Source organism: Thunnus maccoyii, chromosome 14, assembly GCF_910596095.1.
Source record: "Thunnus maccoyii chromosome 14, fThuMac1.1, whole genome shotgun sequence".
Taxonomy (NCBI): domain Eukaryota; kingdom Metazoa; phylum Chordata; class Actinopteri; order Scombriformes; family Scombridae; genus Thunnus; species Thunnus maccoyii.
In genome coordinates this window covers 1,554,615-1,575,482 of record NC_056546.1, presented here as the reverse complement: position 1 = coordinate 1,575,482, position 20,868 = coordinate 1,554,615, and the positions used below count along the sequence as shown (strand labels likewise).

General features: G+C 38.1%; 1 protein-coding gene across 2 annotated transcripts in view; it reads right to left on the bottom strand.

Annotated features, from left to right (window-relative positions):
* Nucleotides 1–20,868, bottom strand: part of LOC121911203 (bone morphogenetic protein receptor type-1A-like) — a 59,854-nt gene continuing 38,986 nt past the window's right edge. The window contains exons 4-13 of one of the 2 annotated variants that reach the window (XM_042432479.1): nucleotides 10,853–11,015; nucleotides 9,984–10,086; nucleotides 8,933–9,032; nucleotides 8,716–8,803; nucleotides 7,997–8,132; nucleotides 6,645–6,837; nucleotides 5,247–5,544; nucleotides 2,977–3,152; nucleotides 2,028–2,158; nucleotides 1–885 (exon numbers count right to left, since the gene is read on the bottom strand). In XM_042432479.1, coding sequence (XP_042288413.1) covers nucleotides 760–885; nucleotides 2,028–2,158; nucleotides 2,977–3,152; nucleotides 5,247–5,544; nucleotides 6,645–6,837; nucleotides 7,997–8,132; nucleotides 8,716–8,803; nucleotides 8,933–9,032; nucleotides 9,984–10,086; nucleotides 10,853–11,015 — 1,514 coding nt within the window. In that variant the 3' untranslated portion in view covers nucleotides 1–759. The remainder of the gene's footprint in view (nucleotides 886–2,027; nucleotides 2,159–2,976; nucleotides 3,153–5,246; nucleotides 5,545–6,644; nucleotides 6,838–7,996; nucleotides 8,133–8,715; nucleotides 8,804–8,932; nucleotides 9,033–9,983; nucleotides 10,087–10,852; nucleotides 11,016–20,868) is intronic. The other variant, XM_042432480.1, reaches the window with a different exon arrangement.

Here is a 20,868-nt window from a genome sequence, read left to right as displayed (position 1 = left end):
TGTGAGGCCGACATGAACCAGGACGTGGACAGACAGACAGGACGGTAGACGTCTCCAGAGTGTGAACGTCTCTCTGGAGTCCACTGCAGCATAGTGTTCTGGTTTTTTTTTTAAAAATCTTCTTATGAGTAGGCACGGCATCTAAAGATAACATTTATTTACACATTAAAATTCACATATTATAATAGTACCTTATTTTTTATAATTAACTCTACTTTAAGAGTGTAGATATATTTCAATATGGCAGGAGAAACACTGTCCTGAAGAGAAAATAAAAACAAAAAATTGGCATTTTTTTTTTAAACAGGCAGAAGAGGAGGAAGGCTGGGCGAGGCGGGTCCTTAAAAATGTTTCTCTGTTCATTCACAGCGAGCTTCCTCTCCCCTCCGCTCATCCAAATTTAAATGTCTCGTTTGGCTTTCACAGAAAGCGTCAAACCCGGCTGTCTCGCTCCGCATGAGCCACGAAGAGAGGAAGAGGAGCGACTCCATGTTTGTTTGTTTCCCGGCCGCTCACACACTGAAGAGGAGGAGGAAGGAGGAGGAAGGAGGAGACGCACAGCTCCGCCCTGAAACGGGTCCTTTTTTTTTTTTTTTAAATTCTCTTATCTCCCAACTTCTCCTCCTCTTCCTCCTCCTGATGAAGGGTGGTGATCTGCTCCGGTCCAGGTCAGGTTGTTCTGGGTTCAAGGTGAATCTGGCGGAGGTGTGAGGAGGAGGAGGAGGAGGAGGAGGAGGAGGAGGAGGAGGAGGGCGGCGGTCAGATCTTGATGTCCTGCGACTCCACCATCTTGGCGAGCGTCTTCTTCACTCTGAGGATGGTGAGGCGGGAGGCGGGGTTATGAGCCCAGCACTCTGACATCAGCTTCAGCATGGCCCGAAGGCACTGCGGAAACACAACACACACACACACACACACACACGCACACACACGCACACACACGCACACACACGCACACGCACACACACGCACACACACACACAGTTAGAGACACTTTAGTGACGAGGAAGCAGCTCATCATGTGATCGACGCTGCTCGGCAGGTTTGCTGCTTCCAGAAAAGTGAGTTTCATCCAGAATGAGACAGGAAACGGCGCCGTGATGAACTCTGGTTTATGATTATTAATGTGTTCCTGATTAATAAACCAGTAAATAAAACATCCCTCTCTCATCATAACATTTGTTAATTAGCACTAATCAGCCGAGGCTGATGGGAAACATCAGCAGTTTTTCGGGTCTCTGCAGCTTCATAAAGTGAAATTAAAGACGTTTTAATAACACACAGAAACAATTTAACAGTTTCACAGGTGATCAACGTTCCTCCTGAGGAGGACATGAACATGTGAACTACAGCTGTTCTACTGACAGAAGATGAACTATTTAGATCGTTACATCTGCTGGTTGCAGCTTCTGTGATGATCTGAAGTTTTCCTTCTTCATGCATCAAAGTAAAACTGAATATCTTTGGATTTTGAACTTGATACGACAAAATAAGACATCAGACGACGTCATCATGAGCTCTACAAAGTTATAACAACCATCATATAAACAAAACGATGAATCGATCGTTAGTTGCAGCCTTGTATGAACCAAACTTCATAACAATCCGTCTAATAGTTGTTGGATAAACGTTTACCTGCTGCGAGTAAATTATATTGATTTAAATGATTGTTTTTTGTTAATCACAGAGAATAGAAACTTTACGTTGTTGTTTCTATTTTTTACAGACTTGCTTGTGCATAATAGTGCATAATGTTTATTTGAATGATCTTTGCTTTGTTGTTCTTGTGCATCTTTGTGATTGTTGTGAACACTGAGAACCACTAGAGACCAGAGTCCAGCTCCTCGTATGTGTGAACATATAAAGCTGATTCTGTTTCTGAGATAAGTCCACGTTCAACTTTGAATGAATCACTTCCTGAAACATCATCGTTTTGATTCAGTCGAGGCTGTTCAGACGTCGTCAGTCTGGAGAGAAGAACGTGAAGAACGTGTGATGTGATGTAATAATAAGTGTTTGAGTTTCACCTCGTCGCTGTTCCAGCGGTTGGACACTGTGGGCCGCAGTCCTTTAACACACACCACCTCCAGCATGTCTTCATAGGAGGGGTCAGAGGGCACCATCTCATAGTACGGCAGCTGGTAGTCCTCCACGATACCTGAACACAGACGAAGAAGAAGAAGAAGAAGATGATGAGAGTCTTTCTCTGCAGAGGAATATCTAGACAACTGTTCAGAAAAATCTAAAAGGTTACAAAGTAAAACTGAACCAAAGGAGCAAAACAGGTGTGAGACTGCACCAGTGTCCTGTTTTACACTGATTTACAAGTAAATGTGGGTTTTTTTTAATAATTTGTACCAAACTGCACCACCAGCTCTGTAAAATGTCTTAAAATGGAAAACCTGCCAATGAGCCTTATTCTAGGAAAATCAGTATAAAATGAACAGAGCTGTGACATAAAGTGACATCACTCCTATATGAAGGTTCAGGAGTTCAAAGCTGTAATAACTGTTGTTAAATGGGACATAACTGGAACTGAATGCAGTCAAACATGTGTTTAAATATCATTTGGAAAAGGAGGATTAATACATAAAGATATAAACAGATGCAGCAGCAGTAACTGGTTATGACCAGCAGGTGGAGCCAGTTGATGAGATTAGAAGAAGCTCTGCTCTCAGCTGATTTGATTAAACTGGAAACAGCTGACTGTTACTCAGAAATATTAAACCTCAGGATGTTTTCACTGGCCAATCACAGCTGAGCATTTAACCATAGAATATCTTCACCGGCCAATCAGAGCGGAGTACTAAAGAATCCCTGAAATAACTGACTAAGGAGACGATCAGCTGACTCAAGCTGGTTCCTTCTGACGTTTTGATTGATCACGTTCAACCTGCTTTATCTGCAGCGTGTGTGTGTGTGTGTGTGTGTGTGTGTGTGTGTGTGTGTGTGTGTGTGTGTGTGTGTGTGCGTTACCCCCGGTGACGCAGCGTCTGGCCATCTCCCAGATGACGAGGCCATAGCTGTACATGTCGGCCATGATGTAACCCTGGAAGTGGTTCTTGTTGAGGCTCTCGTCCAGGACCTCGGGGGCCATGTAGCGCCTCGTCCCCACCCGGGTGCTCAGAGGGATGTCCATCTCGTTAGTGTCGCTACGGCAACGCAAACGAGAGAGCCAGTCAGTCAGATGCTGAGATCACTGTTCACTGTGGTTTATAGTAAATTAATGTTCAAGAAATATAAGAAATAAACTGAAAATAATCAGCTGTTTGGAGAATATTGTTCTGTCATATTATCACATTAACAAGCAAACAGGTGATCAATAAAACATTTATCTATTAATCAATGAAGATTCAAACTGGTCACCCTAAATAAATATAAGATGTGTTATTTTAGTTTATATAGAATTTATACATTTTTTTATTTATATAGAATTTATACAATTTTTTTATTTATATAGAATTTATACAATTTTTTTATTTATACAGAATTTATACTTTTTTTTAATTTATATAGAATTTATACAATTTTTTATTTATATAGAATTTATACAATTTTTTATTTATATAGAATTTATACATTTTTTTTATTTATATAGAATTTATACTTTTTTTTTATTTATATAGAATTTATACTTTTTTTTATTTATATAGAATTTATACATTTTTTTTTATTTATATAGAATTTATACAATTTTTTATTTATATAGAATTTATACTTTTTTTTATATAGAATTTATACAATTTTTTATTTATATAGAATTTATACATTTTTTTTATTTATATAGAATTTATACAATTTTTTATTTATATAGAATTTATACTTTTTTTTTATTTATATAGAATTTATACAATTTTTTATTTATATAGAATTTATACTTTTTTTTTATTTATATAGAATTTATACAATTTTTTATTTATATAGAATTTATACTTTTTTTTATTTATATAGAATTTATACATTTTTTTTATTTATATAGAATTTATACATTTTTTTATTTATATAGAATTTATACATTTTTTTTATTTATATAGAATTTATACATTTTTTTATTTATATAGAATTTATACATTTTTTTATTTATATAGAATTTATACTTTTTTTTTATTTATATAGAATTTATACTTTTTTTATTTATATAGAATTTATACTTTTTTTATTTATATAGAATTTATACATTTTTTTTATTTATATAGAATTTATACATTTTTTTATTTATATAGAATTTATACATTTTTTTATTTATATAGAATTTATACAATTTTTTATTTATATAGAATTTATACATTTTTTTTATTTATATAGAATTTATACAATTTTTTATTTATATAGAATTTATACTTTTTTTTTTATTTATATAGAATTTATACAATTTTTTATTTATATAGAATTTATACATTTTTTTATTTATATAGAATTTATACTTTTTTTTTATTTATATAGAATTTATACAATTTTTTATTTATATAGAATTTATACATTTTTTTATTTATATAGAATTTATACATTTTTTATTTATATAGAATTTATACAATTTTTTATTTATATAGAATTTATACTTTTTTTATTTATATAGAATTTATACATTTTTTTATTTATATAGAATTTATACATTTTTTTTATTTATATAGAATTTATACATTTTTTTTATTTATATAGAATTTATACATTTTTTTTATTTATATAGAATTTATACATTTTTTTATTTATATAGAATTTATACTTTTTTTATTTATATAGAATTTATACTTTTTTTTATTTATATAGAATTTATACATTTTTTTATTTATATAGAATTTATACTTTTTTTTATTTATATAGAATTTATACATTTTTTTTTATTTATATAGAATTTATACATTTTTTTAGTTTATATAGAATATTCAGGTTATATATCTGTTTTATATAGAATAAAGTCTTTTAGTTTAATACAGAATACAGTTTATATAGCCTGTATTTGTTTTGTTAGTTTTATATAGAATTTATTTAAGTTTTAGTTGATGTAATATGTCATTTTTATTTTAAATAGAGTATACAGAATGTATTTGTTTCTAGTTTTATAAAGAATATGTTCGTTTATGTAGAATCTATTGTGTTTTCTTCTCTCCAGGTTCAAGATACAAATCAATAAATCATAATAAAAACATGATAAACTCTTCATGTTGCACATTATAATTTCACACTAATGGCTAACACGCTAACGTGCATCCAGACGTTACAATAAAACATCGAGGTCGAGTTAAAACCTGTTGAACTTGACGGCGAGGCCGAGGTCGGCGATGCAGCAGGTTCCGTTCTTCTTGATCAGGATGTTCTTGCTCTTGAGGTCGCGGTGGGCGATGGCGGGCTTCCCGTGCGTGCCGTAGATCTCGGTGTGCAGGTGACAGAGGCCGCAGGCGGCCGAGTAGGCGAGTCGCAGCAGCGTCTGCGTGTCCAGTGTGGTCAGCTTCAGGTAGTCGTACAGCGAGCCGTTCTCGTGGTAGTCGGTGATGAGGAAGAGCTGCGTGAATGCGCCGGTGCCTTTGATGTCGGCCGCGATGAAGCCTGCGGGAGGAGGGAAGAGAGGTCAGATCCTCGTCGGACACGAGCTGAGGAAAAGATTCAATAAACTGCAGAAAAGTTCCTTCATACAGTTTGTTTAAGATGAGTCAGTTAATCAATGAATCCATCAACAGCTAATAAATCTGCTAATCAATTAATCTTAAGCTTCTCAAATGTGAGGATTTAATGTTTTTCCTTATGACAGTAAACTAAGACGAAGAAGAAGCCGTAATAGATGACTCAGCATGTTTCAACAGATCAAGAGTGTTTCGTACTCTGATGACTTGTTTTCCTGTTTGTAGTCTGTCTGTCTTCACAAAGTATTAAATAACCGTCCTGATAAAACAAATGTTTCTGAAATACAGATTCATGTGAGCAGCACTCGTATCAACAGATTCATACTTCCTCCTTTATTTCTGCACCGCGCTGCTCTGTTATATTTATGTTTCTACTACTGACACTCTCAACTTCTAATGTTTTTGTCTGCTGATTTCTGAAAACAGGACTTGAAGCATCACAGTGTTTTAAAGGCGTCGATGATGAAATCTGAGCAACGTTCAGCTGCTCATGAACTGGTGACTCGTACCGACAAACCTCACAGAAAAAAGTCTGATTTAAAAGATAAATACATAAATGTTCTTGAGGTCTTTTCTCTTCTTCGGTGGTGCGGATGGCGAGTACGCCTGCAGGGTCGTCTCAGTAAAGTTCGTCCTCTTCTTTCTCTTAAATGAATTAGTCTGTCTGCATACATACGTATCAGCAGAGCGCCGTCATCATCAGTCTGATGGACGGCGGTCGATGCTCGCTGTCGTTACTTGAAATCATCAACTAAATTAAAAATCAATCACGGTATCGATCGATCCTGGAGTCCTGCAGTCTTCAGGCTCGCTCTCAGCTTTTCATTTAGTTTTGCTGCAGTTTGTCGTTGCATTAACGTCACTGTCCAGGGAAGTAAACCTCAACCTAAATTTCATCCTTTTAACTTAAATCGTCGAGTTAAAATATACTAATAATAACAACAAACAGGATTAAAAGAGCAACAAAGTCTGATTTTGTAGTTTTTTTTTTGGTATGAGTGAAGAGACGGATGGACGTGACGTTACCGAGGATGTTCTCGTGTCTCATCAGGACAGTCTGGTAGATCTCCGTCTCTCTGAACCAGCTGGCTTCCTCTCGGGTGAAGAAGACTTTGACGGCGACCTTCTCTCCCCTCCAGCGTCCGAGCCACACCTCGCCGTAGCGACCCTTCCCGATCTGACGGACCATCTGGATCTGCTTGGCGATGGTCCGCTGCACCTGAGGAGGAAACACAGAGACGAGTTTAAATGATGTCTGGACGAGAACTCAATGCTAATGAAGACGTGTGTGTGTGTATGTTTGATGCAGGAAAGTCATTTAATTAAAGGTCACGTTGAGGTTTAGAGTCGATATGTTCAGATCATGTAAAGATGTTCTGTTGCTGCCACTAAACTATTCCTGCCTTCTGCAGTGTTTCACCAGGTTCAATTCTGGACTTTTTAAGACCTTTTCAATACAACATAAAGTGAATTTTAACACCAGAGACTGACAGGAAACCCTTCAATCATTTATTAGCTACATTCATTTATTCACATTTATATCACTAGTTTATAGAAATAGAATTAATAACTGAATGTGACGTGGACTCAGATGAGAGCTAATGGATTCAACAGTTATAAAATAAGAATGTATTTGTGCAGCTGCTTGTGTTTAAACAACATCTGAACATCTAAGAACTTTGTCTTATTCTTACATTTTTTAAAGAAAGAAACAGGTTTTCAGAATGTTGGTAGTTCTCAAAGTAAGGCATCAGAAAAGTTTATTCCTAATCCAATAAACTATTTAGAGAGTTTTCAGGATTATTTTCAGTTTATTGTGTCATTGTGTTTCTGTATACAGATGACTGATGTAGGAACAGAGAAAATGTATTTTCTGGGTGTTAGACGTCAAAAATGGTCAAATTTAAATATTTACCTCTTCTAGAAACAATTCAAGCAAACAAGAAATATGTAAGAATCCAGAAAAGGCCGAGTGAGGAATATTTATATGTAATTACGTAACATTACATCCTGTTGGTCGATGTGAATCCTCCAAATTTAAGACTTTTTAAGGATCCATGAATATCCAGATTGAAACCAGAACACTTGTTGACTGATCACGTTTAACTTCAGAGTCCCAATAAAAGTCCAAATTCTGTTTCCATGATGCAAAAAAAATCATAAAAGGAAAACACTGCAAACGTACAGATTTTTATCAGCAGTGTTTCCAGTTAATGCTCAGCTTCTCAGATGTTTACATTTCTACTGCATGTGTGTATACTTCAGGTCATTAAGGTGTGTGTGTGTGTGTGTGTGTGTGTGCGTGTGTGTGTGTGTGTGTGTGTGTGTGTGTGCGTGTGTGTGTGTGTGTGTGTGTGTGTGCAGTGCTGTGTTCCTACCAGCAGGGGGAGGCCTGAGCCACTGCCGGAGCTCTGTGATTGGTGAATGAGGTCTTTGAGCGACTCTCCAGCAGGGATGAAGACTTCCTGCTCCAGATCCCTGTGATACCGCTGCCGCTCACTCTGCCACTTATACCTGCACACACACACACACACACACACACACACACACACACACACATTATACCTCTATCTATAGAGCAGCAAACAGTTTATTTTTGTACTTGTTGTCTTCAGGTAAACACAGTTTTCCTCCTGAAGTCTAACAGTGTGTTTTCGGTACGTTGCTGCTGCTGCTGCAGGTGAGTTTCATGACTTTCACACCTGTAATTTGGTTCATTTGGTCCAAACGAAGGAAAAAAAAAAAAAAAAGACTCATTGTTGTCTTTTAGTTCTGCTTCTGTTCGTCTTCACACTCACTTGTTTTTATTTATAAACAAACTAGAAGCTGTAAAACATGACGTCACCGGGTGACTCAGTCATTGGATAGTTTTGATGACATCATCCTGCATGATCAGCAATACCTGCAGACTCAGAGCTCACCTATGTAAACATGTATTTATTTGCTTATTAATTGTCTTCAGTTCTCTTATTTCTTTTGTTTTTTTTAAATATAAGAGTCTATCCCTGAGTATTTATAGATTTGTCTGCCTTCCACAGAACTACTCTCCAGAGACTGAAACTCTAAAATGATGCTGACGGTCAGTGTGAAGTCTCACCTGTAGTAACAGACCACGGTGACGCAGATCAGAGTGCAGCAGCAGACCGTCATGGAGATGAGGAAGGCCAGCCAGTGTGGGCTGCCTTCTGGAGACATCCGGCAGAGGAAAAAAAACAAACAAAAACAAAACACACTGCGGTTAAATAAAGTCTACCTCCACCTGATCAACACCTGAATCTGTCGGCGCCGGCGGTCGGTCGGGAGGAAAACGTTACCGGAGGGAGCCAGCGGGGGGAGGGTGGGCTGCAGGTCTCGGTTGCAGAAGTCGGTGTTGCAGCACTCGATCGTCCTCCTGGTCTGAGCTCTGGGAGAGTCCTGTCAATCACACCGGGTACAGGTAATCAATCAAACCTCAACCAGACGCTGAATGAAAAGACTAAACAGACTAAACTCTCTTTTAAGACAAGAACAGGCTGAAAGTTCACAATGTTTCAAACATCGTCAGGAGCCCAAATGAACAGTGACACATGTTTCTTGCTGTAATCACTCCTCCTCTTCATACTGACCATCAGAAGATCATCTTTATTGAGTGTTTTCATGTTAAGTCGTCTTCCTGAGTAAAAACTAAATCATTCTTCAAACTGCAACTAACGATTTATTAATTTAAAGATTTATATTTTCATCATCAATGATATAATCTGCTGGTTATTTTCTAGATTCATCTTTTTGTCTATAAAATGTCAGAAATTATTAAAATATGACGTTTTAAAATGTTTCGTTTAGTCTGATCAACAGTCAGAAACCCAAAAATATTTAGTTTAATATCATATATGACACAGAAATCAAATCTTCACATCATCAGTAATTTTGCATTAAAAAAAAGACTAAAACAAAGACTCAGTTATTAGAATAGTTTTCTGTTGATCGTTTAATCAGCTGATCGTTGCAGCTCTATTCTTCCACCTGCAGCTCAGCATGGAAACAAAGATATGTGATGGTTTTCTTTTTCTTTTTTACTAACAGTAATATATTTAAATCTTGTATTTTAGGACTTTACTGTCTTTTATGTTAATTGATCCTCTCAGAGTTCACCGAGACATAAAGAACTTCTGATGATGATGATGAGGATGATGATGATGATGATCGGAGGCTGCAGACTGTCTCTGTTACATAAACTGACACTTAAATAAGATTCTTGACTTGATTTCCTGTCTGAACTCGATTCCTCTCAGTGATCTGGTTTTTCCAGGTAAACACAGACGTGTGTGTTTGTGTGTGAGTAATTCAGTTTGTGTTTCACATTAAGTTAAGTGTGTGTGTGTTTACCTTGCACTGGAAATGCGAGCCTTCGTACTTCATGCAGCCGGAGGTGAGGATGGCCTCTCCGTGCTCATCCTCCTCGATGATGGCAAAACACTGACCGTTAGTCCTGAAGAGACACACACAGACCATCGATACGTATCAATAACAGTGACTTTAAACCTGTTTACTCCTCTAGTTTCTATCACTAACAAGTAGTGAACATTAACTCTGACACATCATCATCTTTTTAAGCTAATATGTTGAACTTGTTAGCAAACAGTTGCTTGTTTCCACATCCAGCAGTTACAGAGCAACATCAACCTCACATTGATAATGTCAATAATTACTTGTGGGGTTCCTCAGGGTTCTAATTTTGGTCCTTTATAGTTTCAATCTGGTTAAAGCTGCTTATATTTATGTTTTTTGTCCACTTTTTTGCTGTAAAATAGTCTTATTATCTGCTTAAAAAGTAGCTGTGGCTAACATGTTAGCTAATAGCTGCCTACTTCACATCCAGCAGTTACGGAGCAACATTATCATTCATGTGGAGTCGTGTTTCTGTCCACCTGGTGAATGTGAGTCCAATATTCACTCTCTTTTAGCTTCTGTTTTTACTCTCTACCAACTCCTGAGGAAAATATCTGGCTCTTTAGCTGCTAAATGCTCCACTATGTTCACCAGCTAGTCTACAGCTAACTGTGTCTGTTTGCTGTTTACGGCTTTTTCTCTCTCTCTGAAAACGATGCTATGAGACGACGCTAACTTATTCGACCATCCTCAGGGCCAAACTGAGTCGTTTTGGGGCCCTTAAGTAAGATTTCATCCGCTCTACCTCTGACCCGGACCTTTCTATCCCAGATTCTACTGTTTTCTACTCTGCTGTGTCGACTCACTGGCAGGTGTTGTTGGTGGCGTCTTCAGGACAGTGTCCGGAGCAGTAACAGCTGAGGAAACGGGCGGCGTCCTCGGGCGCGATGGTGGAGTCCTCGCCGGGCCGCCGAGCCTCAGGTTTCACCCCCGTCCCCTGCAGGACGTGGTCCGGGTTCTGACCTGCAGCTGGAAACACAAAACACAGACCTGAGTGAGAAGTTGTGCACAAACCTTCATATCTGGAGACAGAGGAGACTGTCAGAGACATTAAAGTCTTAGTGATGTCAACACATGTATTGATTTGATCACTCTGATTGATTTGCTGATTGTAGTTGTTCTGTATCAGCCTGCGAGGATCAATACGTTTAGTGACATCAGAGTAAAATGCTGCGTTTGCTTCTCAACACTTCCTGTTTCCCAGCAGATCAAGGATGTAGCTGTAAGAGTTTTTAGGGCTGCGACTAACGATTACTTCCTCCAGTAAAAGTTTTACTGGAGGAAAAAGTCAGAAACGTAACGATTACGAACCACCTGACGCTGATCCTGAACACGTCACGGAGAAACACGTCGTTTTAAAAAGGGAAGTTCTGCTGATTGTTACAGTGTTATGATGTGGAGACTCGGGGGGACAGAGTGGAGCCGGCAGAACAGACTCCAGGTCAGATTAATCAGAGTGACTCCTGCTGGAGGTGAAACATTCCTCCTCTATCAGCAGGACAACAGTCTGTGTGGAGGCAGCGAGGAGGAGGAGGAGGAGGAGGAGGACATGTGACGAAGCTCCATATAAGGACCACAAGCTATTTATACTGACCAGCGGCCGCTACACCAATGACTCTGTGTGTCTGTTTTTTCTCATAATCTTCAAATTTTAGTCTTTTTTTTTTTAGAGACATCCAACGTTTCATAATCTCACATCCGCATCAACAACATCTGAGAGAGGTCAAAGGTCACAGCTCATAGATTAGAGAGAGAGCTGCTGCTTCTGGAGTCCTGCTGTCCTCTTATCTTAAAGTTTAGTTTGTTTGGATTTAAACATGAATTTAGTTTTATAAATAACATTATTGTTAGTATTGGTTATTTTCAGCGCCAAAATGACTTTTAAAAAATATTTTAAGAAACATAAACATGTTTTTTCCCCAAACACACCAGAACTCTGAACAGCGTTCGACGTGCCGTATGATGAGTTTAGAAACTATCTGATCAGAGAACAAGTCAACAAGATGGTGAATCTCACTCGTCCCTGTAAATGTTTCTACGCTGGACGCAGCGAGAGACGCCTGAAAAACACTTTAAAACACTAATCCTTTCCATATAACTTATATATATTCAATTATTTATCATTATTTATTTAATATAACAGGGAGAAAAAGTCTCAGTGATCATTTTGAACACATTTATTGTCTAAACTCATCATTTCTGGACTTGTTTTCATTGTGCTTCTGATTTGTTTTAAATAAAGTTTCTTACTTCTGTTTATAAATAAAGTTTATATTATCATTATTATTATTGTTATTGTTATTGTTATTGTAGCAGTGTCTGGAGTTGGATGTCTTTCCTGTGAAGGGATAAAAAGGTCAGACAGGGAGGAACAGAAGTCTTAATCCCTCCATCCTTCTTATCAGTCCACCTTTACTGTTTATCTCCATTCCTTCTCTAATCTGCTGTTTTTCTGTCTTCTGTCCATCCCTCCCTCTTCCTCCCTCCTCCTCCTCCTCCTCCCTGCTTTTCCTTTTCCTCCTGTTGCTTTTCAAATCAACTTTAAAAAACATTTGTATCTTAGTTTTTATTCACCACATATTTGGATTTCTGCTCTTTTAAAATCGAGGATCAAGACTTCTGTTTGTCTTTTATTAAATTCTGTTTAATCTATTTTTATTTTACTCCTTTTTAAATCTCATTTCTGTATGTTTTTACATTTCTTAATGCATTTTATGTTTCATATAAAGAACTTTAAACTGCCTCGTTGTTGTTGAAATGTGCTTTAAAGAAATAAACTTTGTGTTCTTCTCTGCTGTCTGAGCTCATGAGGTGTGTAGACCTGCATGCTGTCATGTCTGGACATGAATACCTGCACACCTACACTTTGAGCTGCCTGGTCGCCACAGCAACAGTCCTTCCATCTGTCTATGACCCCCCCTCCTCCTCCTCCTCCCTCCTCCCTCCTCCTCCCTCTCTGCTACCGCTGCAGGAGTCTTCCTCACAGTAAACACTGATCCTGTGACTCCGGTTTGAAGCTCAGAGGAGAATCAGAGGAATCAGTCTGATGTCGCTTTGATGAGCCGATGACATCACATTAAAAACAGAGTCACTCTGCAGCTCTGACCTTCATCCCTCCGTCCACATCTGATCCTGAAGAACCCACTGACTGCTTATTTAACTGCTGTTTATTAATCACATGAAACACATTCAACCAGACTGACTGAGCTTTAAACACATTATTATGTTGGAGCTACAACAATTTATCAATTAGTTGTCATCTATTAAATTAATCACCAACTATTTTGATAAATGATTAATGGTTTTGAGTCATTTTTTAAGAAAACAAAATTCCCTGATTCAGCTTCTTAAATGTGAATATTTTCTGGTTTCTTTAGTCTCTTTGACAGTAAACTGAAGATCTTTGAGTTGTGGACAAAACAAAACATTTTTCACCATTTTATGATCCAAACAAGTAGTTGAAGCCCTAATATTGATATTCCAATGATCCGTTGTCTTATTTCAAAGCAAAAATATCAAATATTTGATAGTTTGAGCTTCTGAAATGTGACAATTTAATGCTTTTTATTGTCATACATTACAGTAAAGTTAATATCTTTGGGTTTTGGACTGTTGGTTGGACCAAAAAAGATAAAAAGACATTTAAAGACGTTGAGCTGTGGGAAATTATAACGACCGTTTTCCAATATTTACTGACATTTTACTGAAAAAACAATTAATCGAGAAAGTAATGATTAGTTACTAAATTGTTTTTATCATGCTACAATACAATTAAGGCTGTAAATAATGATTATTTTCATGATCAATTAATCTGTCAATTATTTTCTCTATTAATTGATTAGTTCGGTTGATCAGTGTTTCCTAAAGTCCAAGACTTTGTCCTCAAATGTCTTGTTTTGTCCACAACTCAAAGATATTCAGTTTACTGTCATAGAGACTAAAGAAACCAGAAAATATTCACATCAGAGAATTTGAGCTTTTTTTCTTAAAAAATGACTCAATACGATTAATTGATAGTCAAAATAGTTGGTGATTAATTTAATAGTTGATAACTAATTGATTAATCGACTAAATGTTGCAGCTCTAGACACAGAGAACAACTTCCAGCTGAAGGAACAAGAAGAAACAAACATTTCTGTCTGAAACAGGACTTTAAAATAAGCACCACTTTAATTTTAAATGTGCTAAAATTAAAACATGATTTAAAAAAAAAAAAAAAAAAAAAAGGAGCAAACTCAACAGTGATGTCATCACCGTCTAGACCTGAAAAACCTCACAGACTGTTTCTCGCCCTCCCACCTCTGAGCTGTGATTGGCTGCAGCGCCGTGACTGATGTTAGCGAGGAGGAGAGAGAAGTACAGGGATAGTGGGTGGGTGTGTGTGTGTGTGTTGAGGCTGGAAATGGCTGCTCTGTTTCAGTGTGTGTGTGTGTCTCCATCCACATGTGTGCTTAATTGTGCCGGCAGTCAGAGTGGAGACTGAGGTCTGGCAGAGAGCACGCTGGGTAATCAGACTCTTTCCATGTGCTCTTAAAGTCACAGCGCTGCGTCAGGACGACTGTTTATTTACATCCAGCAGCTGTCTGATAAAACACTCTGATCTGCAGCCAGACGGCCTTCTGCTGCCGCCGTCCTCCCTGCATCTGACCGGCTGGAGAAACAGCGACAGTGGACGCAGAGTTAAAAAACACAGGAGCCTCACGCAAGGATCCCTCATGTGAACAAGTCAGGTGTCCATAAGTTTCAAGATCCCCTTCAAATGTGCTTTCAGTGGAAGTGATGGAGGCCAAAATCCACAGTGTGTCCACACAGTCATTTAAAAGTAGATGTGAAGCTTATATGAGGCTTCAGCAGTCTGAGTTAGTCATATCAAGTGGATATCTGACACATTTACAGTCTTTTTAGCATCAAATTTGATGCTAAAATTTGTGTTTCCTCGGACAGTGTTTCCCTGTTGAGCTGCAGGTGGAAGTATAGTAACAAAAAGAGGGACTTTGGCACTAAAAAGACTAACGTTGAAAGATATCTACTTGATTTGACTCATTTGGACGCTGAAGCTTCATATTAGCTTCAGATAAACTTTTATGAAGGGATCTTCTAATGGTCAGTATGGTCAGGAGGAATAATTAAAGCAAGAAAAACATGTTAAATGTTCATTTGGGCTCCTGACTGTTGAAAAACTGTAAAAACTGTAAAGTGAAAGAGGAGCTCTGTGCTGAAGCAGTCGGTGTGGTCCGCAGACATAAAGTTTGCTGCTCTGCTGTCATGCAGAGAAACTTTATGACCGTGAGTTAGTCAACAATGAGTCACTGACTGCAAATGCAGCATATTAAAGATGATATGATCAAACTCAACTGTAACCACACTGTAGCAAAGAGAAATCAAAAAATGCTCAAGAAAAAATTAACAACAAACAGAACATAAATGTAACGACTTCAACCAGCAAGGAAATTAAATAGACGAGCTTGGATGGAAAGTCTGAACATCTGGGGCTCAGTATCACCACTGACTTCCTGAATCGATTCAGTATCGCATTATAATACCGATTGTGCTCAGATATGAGCAAGAGATTGTCAGAGAACTGATGCTGTAAATTGTAACCTGGTGCATTATTAAAAATATTAATATTTACATTGATGTACCTTTTATGTAACATGAACACACTGCAGCAGCCTTCACAACATAGTGCAACTCTACAGTCAGTGAGGATTGAATGACCAGATAAGTGCTTTCTTTAGTGCAGCGTATAAACAATTTTAGATTTTAAATCGAATCACGAGGCAGCCGGTGTAAATAAGGCGGCTACAAACATACCTACTGTAATGTTAACATCACTGATACCTCAGGAAAACACTTTGCTGTGATTCTCTCTCACTAAGCTTTTGTGCGTCAGGCTTGGCGATGCCTTCAGCTCCCGCCACGTTCGACGAGATCTCGTGGCCAGATCTCGGCGGGAGCTGAAGGCATCGCCAAGCCTAAAGGCAGATGTCTGGTTTCATTTCCGATTTAAAATCCACAGGAAAAGGCGTATATTAAAAGAATTGATATCAGAAAATATATATATGACGATCAATTTGAATTGGAAAATAATTTTTTTTTAAACCCAGACCTATGAACTTCTATAAATTACAGCGTCTGAGCAGTTGTTTCCTCCTTCCTCTCTTCAGTAGACAGGAATGTGGCCGTGCTGCTGCTAAAAGCAGGCTGGAGAGGCGCTTGTTTTCCCTCCTGCCATGTCCCAGTTACTGCTGTTAAAGCACAGCAGAGGAGGTGAGAGAGAGAGAGAGAGAGGGGGTTGAACAGTATTTGAAAGTCATTGTTATCTTCTCCTCTGTGTTGGAAATGTACCAGACTCACTCTGAACTGCCCCGAGGTGATAAACTCCACCCATCTGGTACATGGTGCACCATGCACAAAACAAACAAACAAATGATCTGTACATACTGTGTGATATTACAGTTAGGGCTCAGAGCACCAACATGACCTCCAAGAAAGTTCAGACCGCTGGACACTTTCCAGATCAACAGAAGATTACAGAACTAGGGTAGGGAAAATTAAACTAATTTTATGGGTTACATATTGAGCAACAAAAGTCCAACAGAAATGAACTGCCTTTCTGCTTCCTACAGCAACATATCTGCTCTGTCCTGTGTTCTCCTTTGAGAAAAAAATGAAACCAAAAGGGAGAAATGTATATTTTAAATTCTTCAGTTTCATGATGGGGCCCCCTAGTTTTATATCATTTCAACTGAATACTATTCCTTCATCTGCTTACATAGCTGGAGTCCTTGATGACGTGTCATCCTATTGTCAGCAGAGCAGAAGGTCACACTGAGCCTGATAGCATCCTGCTACACAACACAAGACTCTGAACAACAACCCACATTAGCTTTACTGCTAAAGTCTTTCCTTCTTATCTAACTTACACATGAACACACGTCTCGTCCTGCAGCTTAGCTTGTTGAACGAGCCACCAAACAAACCAGGGAAAAATGCACCGCTAATGTCAGTTAGCAGCTGGACAGCTGATTAGCTGCTCAGCTGCAGCACATTAAACATCATGTAAACATAACTGCAAATGTCACTTCAGACCTGTTAGATGCCGGTTTGGTCGTTGCTCTTCAAAATCCCTGTTAGCGACACGCAGTCTATGACTCTGCAGTTTGTTTACTTTGCCTCTGTTCATACAGTGTAACAATGGTAGCCTGCCAGCTGCTGTCAATCAAACACTGACACGCCCCCCCCAGCTGCTGTCAATCAAACACAGACACTGACACAACCCCCCAGCTGCTGTCAATCAAACACAGACACGCCCCCCCCAGCTGCTGTCAATCAAACACAGACACCGACACGTCCCCTCCAGCTGCTGTCAATCAAACACAGACACTGACACAACCCCCCAGCTGCTGTCAATCAAACACAGACACCGACACGTCCCCTCCAGCTGCTGTCAATCAAACACAGACACTGACACGTCCCCTCCAGCTGCTGTCAATCAAACACAGACACCGACACGTCCCCTCCAGCTGCTGTCAATCAAACACAGACACTGACACGTCCCCTCCAGCTGCTGTCAATCAAACACAGACACTGACACGCCCCCCAGCTGCTGTCAATCACTTCAGAAGGCTTTAATTTTTTTTTACTGAAAATGGGCCTTCAACAACATGTAGGGCCAGAATGTATTTTTTTATTTTATTTTTTTTTTAGCAAAAATCTGGTGAGAGCCAGTCAGCGTTGTTGACATCTGATGTGACTGATTCAGTAATTTAATTACACTTTAATTATAGATGAATTAATTTTTAAAAAGGACTTTTCTAATAGCAGGAGTTGAAGGTATTTCATTAACATTTAAATGAAAGTAAATATCAGCACCAAATCTTTTGAGGACTTTAAGGAGATCATGATTTTGTCCATCGAGGAGAAGCTGCTTCTCTCTTATTACGACCCGTCATCACTTCTGCGGGTCGACAGGAGAGGACGACACGTAATGAGGTGAGTCTCAGCTGTGCGTCGTTCTGCTGATGATCAGAGAATTTGATCAAAATGACTGTTATCAAATCCACCTCATGATACGACCTCCTGTCACCTCTCTGACCTTCAGCACAGCCACGGTACAACCAGTCACGGTAAGGAAGGCCAAAACTTTTAGCACTTTCAAACAAGTTCTGATGATTTTATTTTTCTGTGGTATCACAGCCAAACACCAGCAGTACTGCAGCAGTCTTCTATATGTTAAGCTGCAGTATTTAAGGAATCATTTTGTTTCATCTTGCTCCCTTCTGAGTGCCTCTATAAATACATTTATTATCATGATTATTGATAGACGTTCGCAGCCCGCTACAGAGACAAAGTTTATTTTGAAAGTTGAAATCAGAAGGTTTAAACCTTACTTTGAGTTAATTTCACGTCTTCTACCTGAGCTAATTATCATGTGTCGGTCTGTTCTGCTGCGTGTTTAGCAGGACTCCTCAATTTAGTCAAAACAACAAGTAAAAAGCGTCCTGATGCACATCGTTTGTTTCCTTTCTGTGCAGAAATATTTCATCTTTGTAATTAGAGCTGCAACGATTAGTCGAATAGTCACAGTTTTGATAATCGAATCATCGTTTGGACTAATTTATTAAGAAGAAATGTTAATATTTTCTGTTTTCATTAGTCCTTTATGACAGTAAACTTCTAAATCTTTGGGTTGTGGATGAAACAAGACATTTGAGGACGTCATCTTAGACTTCGGGAAACACTGATCGACATTTTTCACCATTTATAGACCAAACAACTAATCGATTAATTGAGAGAATATCTGAAAGGTTAATCGATAATGGAATTCATCGTTAGTTCCCATCACTGTTAAATCCTCGTTTCCAGTTCCTCTCCTGTTTGTTTTCCACTTTAACAACCGAAGCCCTTTTTCATCAAAGCAGCGCCTACCGCCAGCCGCTCCAAAACGCCGTCTCTCCTCCGTCAACTTCCTCCCACAGATGTTTACTCTGCTGCTGCTGCTGCTGCTGCTGCTGCTGCTTTGTCGTGGTGACGGCGGGCAGCTGAAAGCTTCCCAGTGAGGTAATTAACAACCTGGCGCTCATTAAAGCCTCAAAACAACCAGAAAACAGAGCAGAGCTGTGAAGTAAACCTGCCTGAGGTGACACCTTCTCTCCTCCATTTATTCACTTGATTTTTTGACGTGTGTGATTTAAGATTTACACATTTTAATTTGAACGTTCATTTGTTTTACTGTCGTCATGCAGCAGAATTTAGATTCCGTAATCGATCGAGATAAAAAGCAGCAAATAAACATTTAGTTTCAGTGCGATATCGACTGTGTGGTGTTCAGCGACTCTCCGTCTTCACAGAGCTGCGACAGAAAAAAGACCAGAGAGGAGAAATAAACACTCTTTCAAAACGGTGAATATGTTTCCAGAGGGACTGAAGGATATTTCCGGAGAACAATGGCTGTTTGGAGCATTTACCACCGCTGACAGCTCGTATAGTGCCATACAGGAAATGGTTCATGTGCAGAGAGGAAGTGAGAGCGGCAACAATCAGCTCAACAGCTTCCTGCAGGGAGGAGACGGGCCGACAGGAGGGAGAGTTTCTGCAGGCTGATCTGATACATGAACGTGTGTGAAAGCTTAGAAGAAACATCATCTTTAACTTCTTTAAGCAGGGATTTGTATTCTGTGTTTGTATCTTTATAACGTCAAGATATTTCTTCCAACTATTTTTATACCATAAAAGAAATTAAGAGAAGTTGAGAGAAACACGATAATAAGCTAAAAGATTGATTGATAAGATAAGTGTTAGATACGATACGCATCAGCAAGATCAAATATTTAAACTTCTATCTAGTGTTGAAGGTGTCGTCATGTTCAGAGCTGCAGCTATAAGTCGCTTAATTAAAGAAAATTAATCAGCAACCATCGAATAATCAAATAATCTTTTATTTTTCAAGCAAAAAAGTAAAAATATTCTCTTGATTCTGCTTCTCAGATGTGAGGATTTGCTGCTGGTTTTTTTTGTTGTGACAGTAAATTAAAAATATTCAAAATATTAAAAACATTTATGTTTCAGACTGTTTTGAAATGATTTTTTAAACATTTCATACACAAAGCGATGAATCGATTAATCATGAAAACAGTCAGAAACTACGAAGGGAAACTTTTACACAGTCTGTTCAATATTAGTTTTCAAAGTTTGATGAATTGAAAACTGTTTGACGTATTTATCATAAAAACTTTAGAAAGTAACGACTCAAGTATTCAGATTCACACGACAACACAAACGTGTTTGTTTCAATAATCCTCTGATGACATCATATTCCTATTTTACACAGATGGTCAATAAGTTAAATGCTGACAGGTTTAAAGTTTTTGAATATAATTATTGATTAATCTACTAAACATTTGATCTATAAAATGTCAGAAAATGGTAAAAAAAATGACTTTAGGTGACTTCATCTAACGTTCTGTTTCATCTGATCAACATTCAGTTTATCATCATGTGTGATGAAGACGAGCGTGTAACGCTCACATATGAGAAGCTGAAACCAGCTGATGTTCAGAGTTTCTGCTTTTCAAAATAAAATAATTTATTAATTATCAAAATAATTTAACGCTCTGCAGCTCTGATGTTTTCTTTACATGTTTCATCTTTTTTTTGTAAAACATTAAAGAAACACTGTTACACGTTATAAATCCTAATCACACATTGATCTGACTGGTCCAGTTTTGTATTATTGATCTATATTGATAAGGAATATTGTCCCTGTTTTCTTCCAGTCTTCTAACTGTGTCGTGCTATTACGACGCTGCTGGCGCTGACT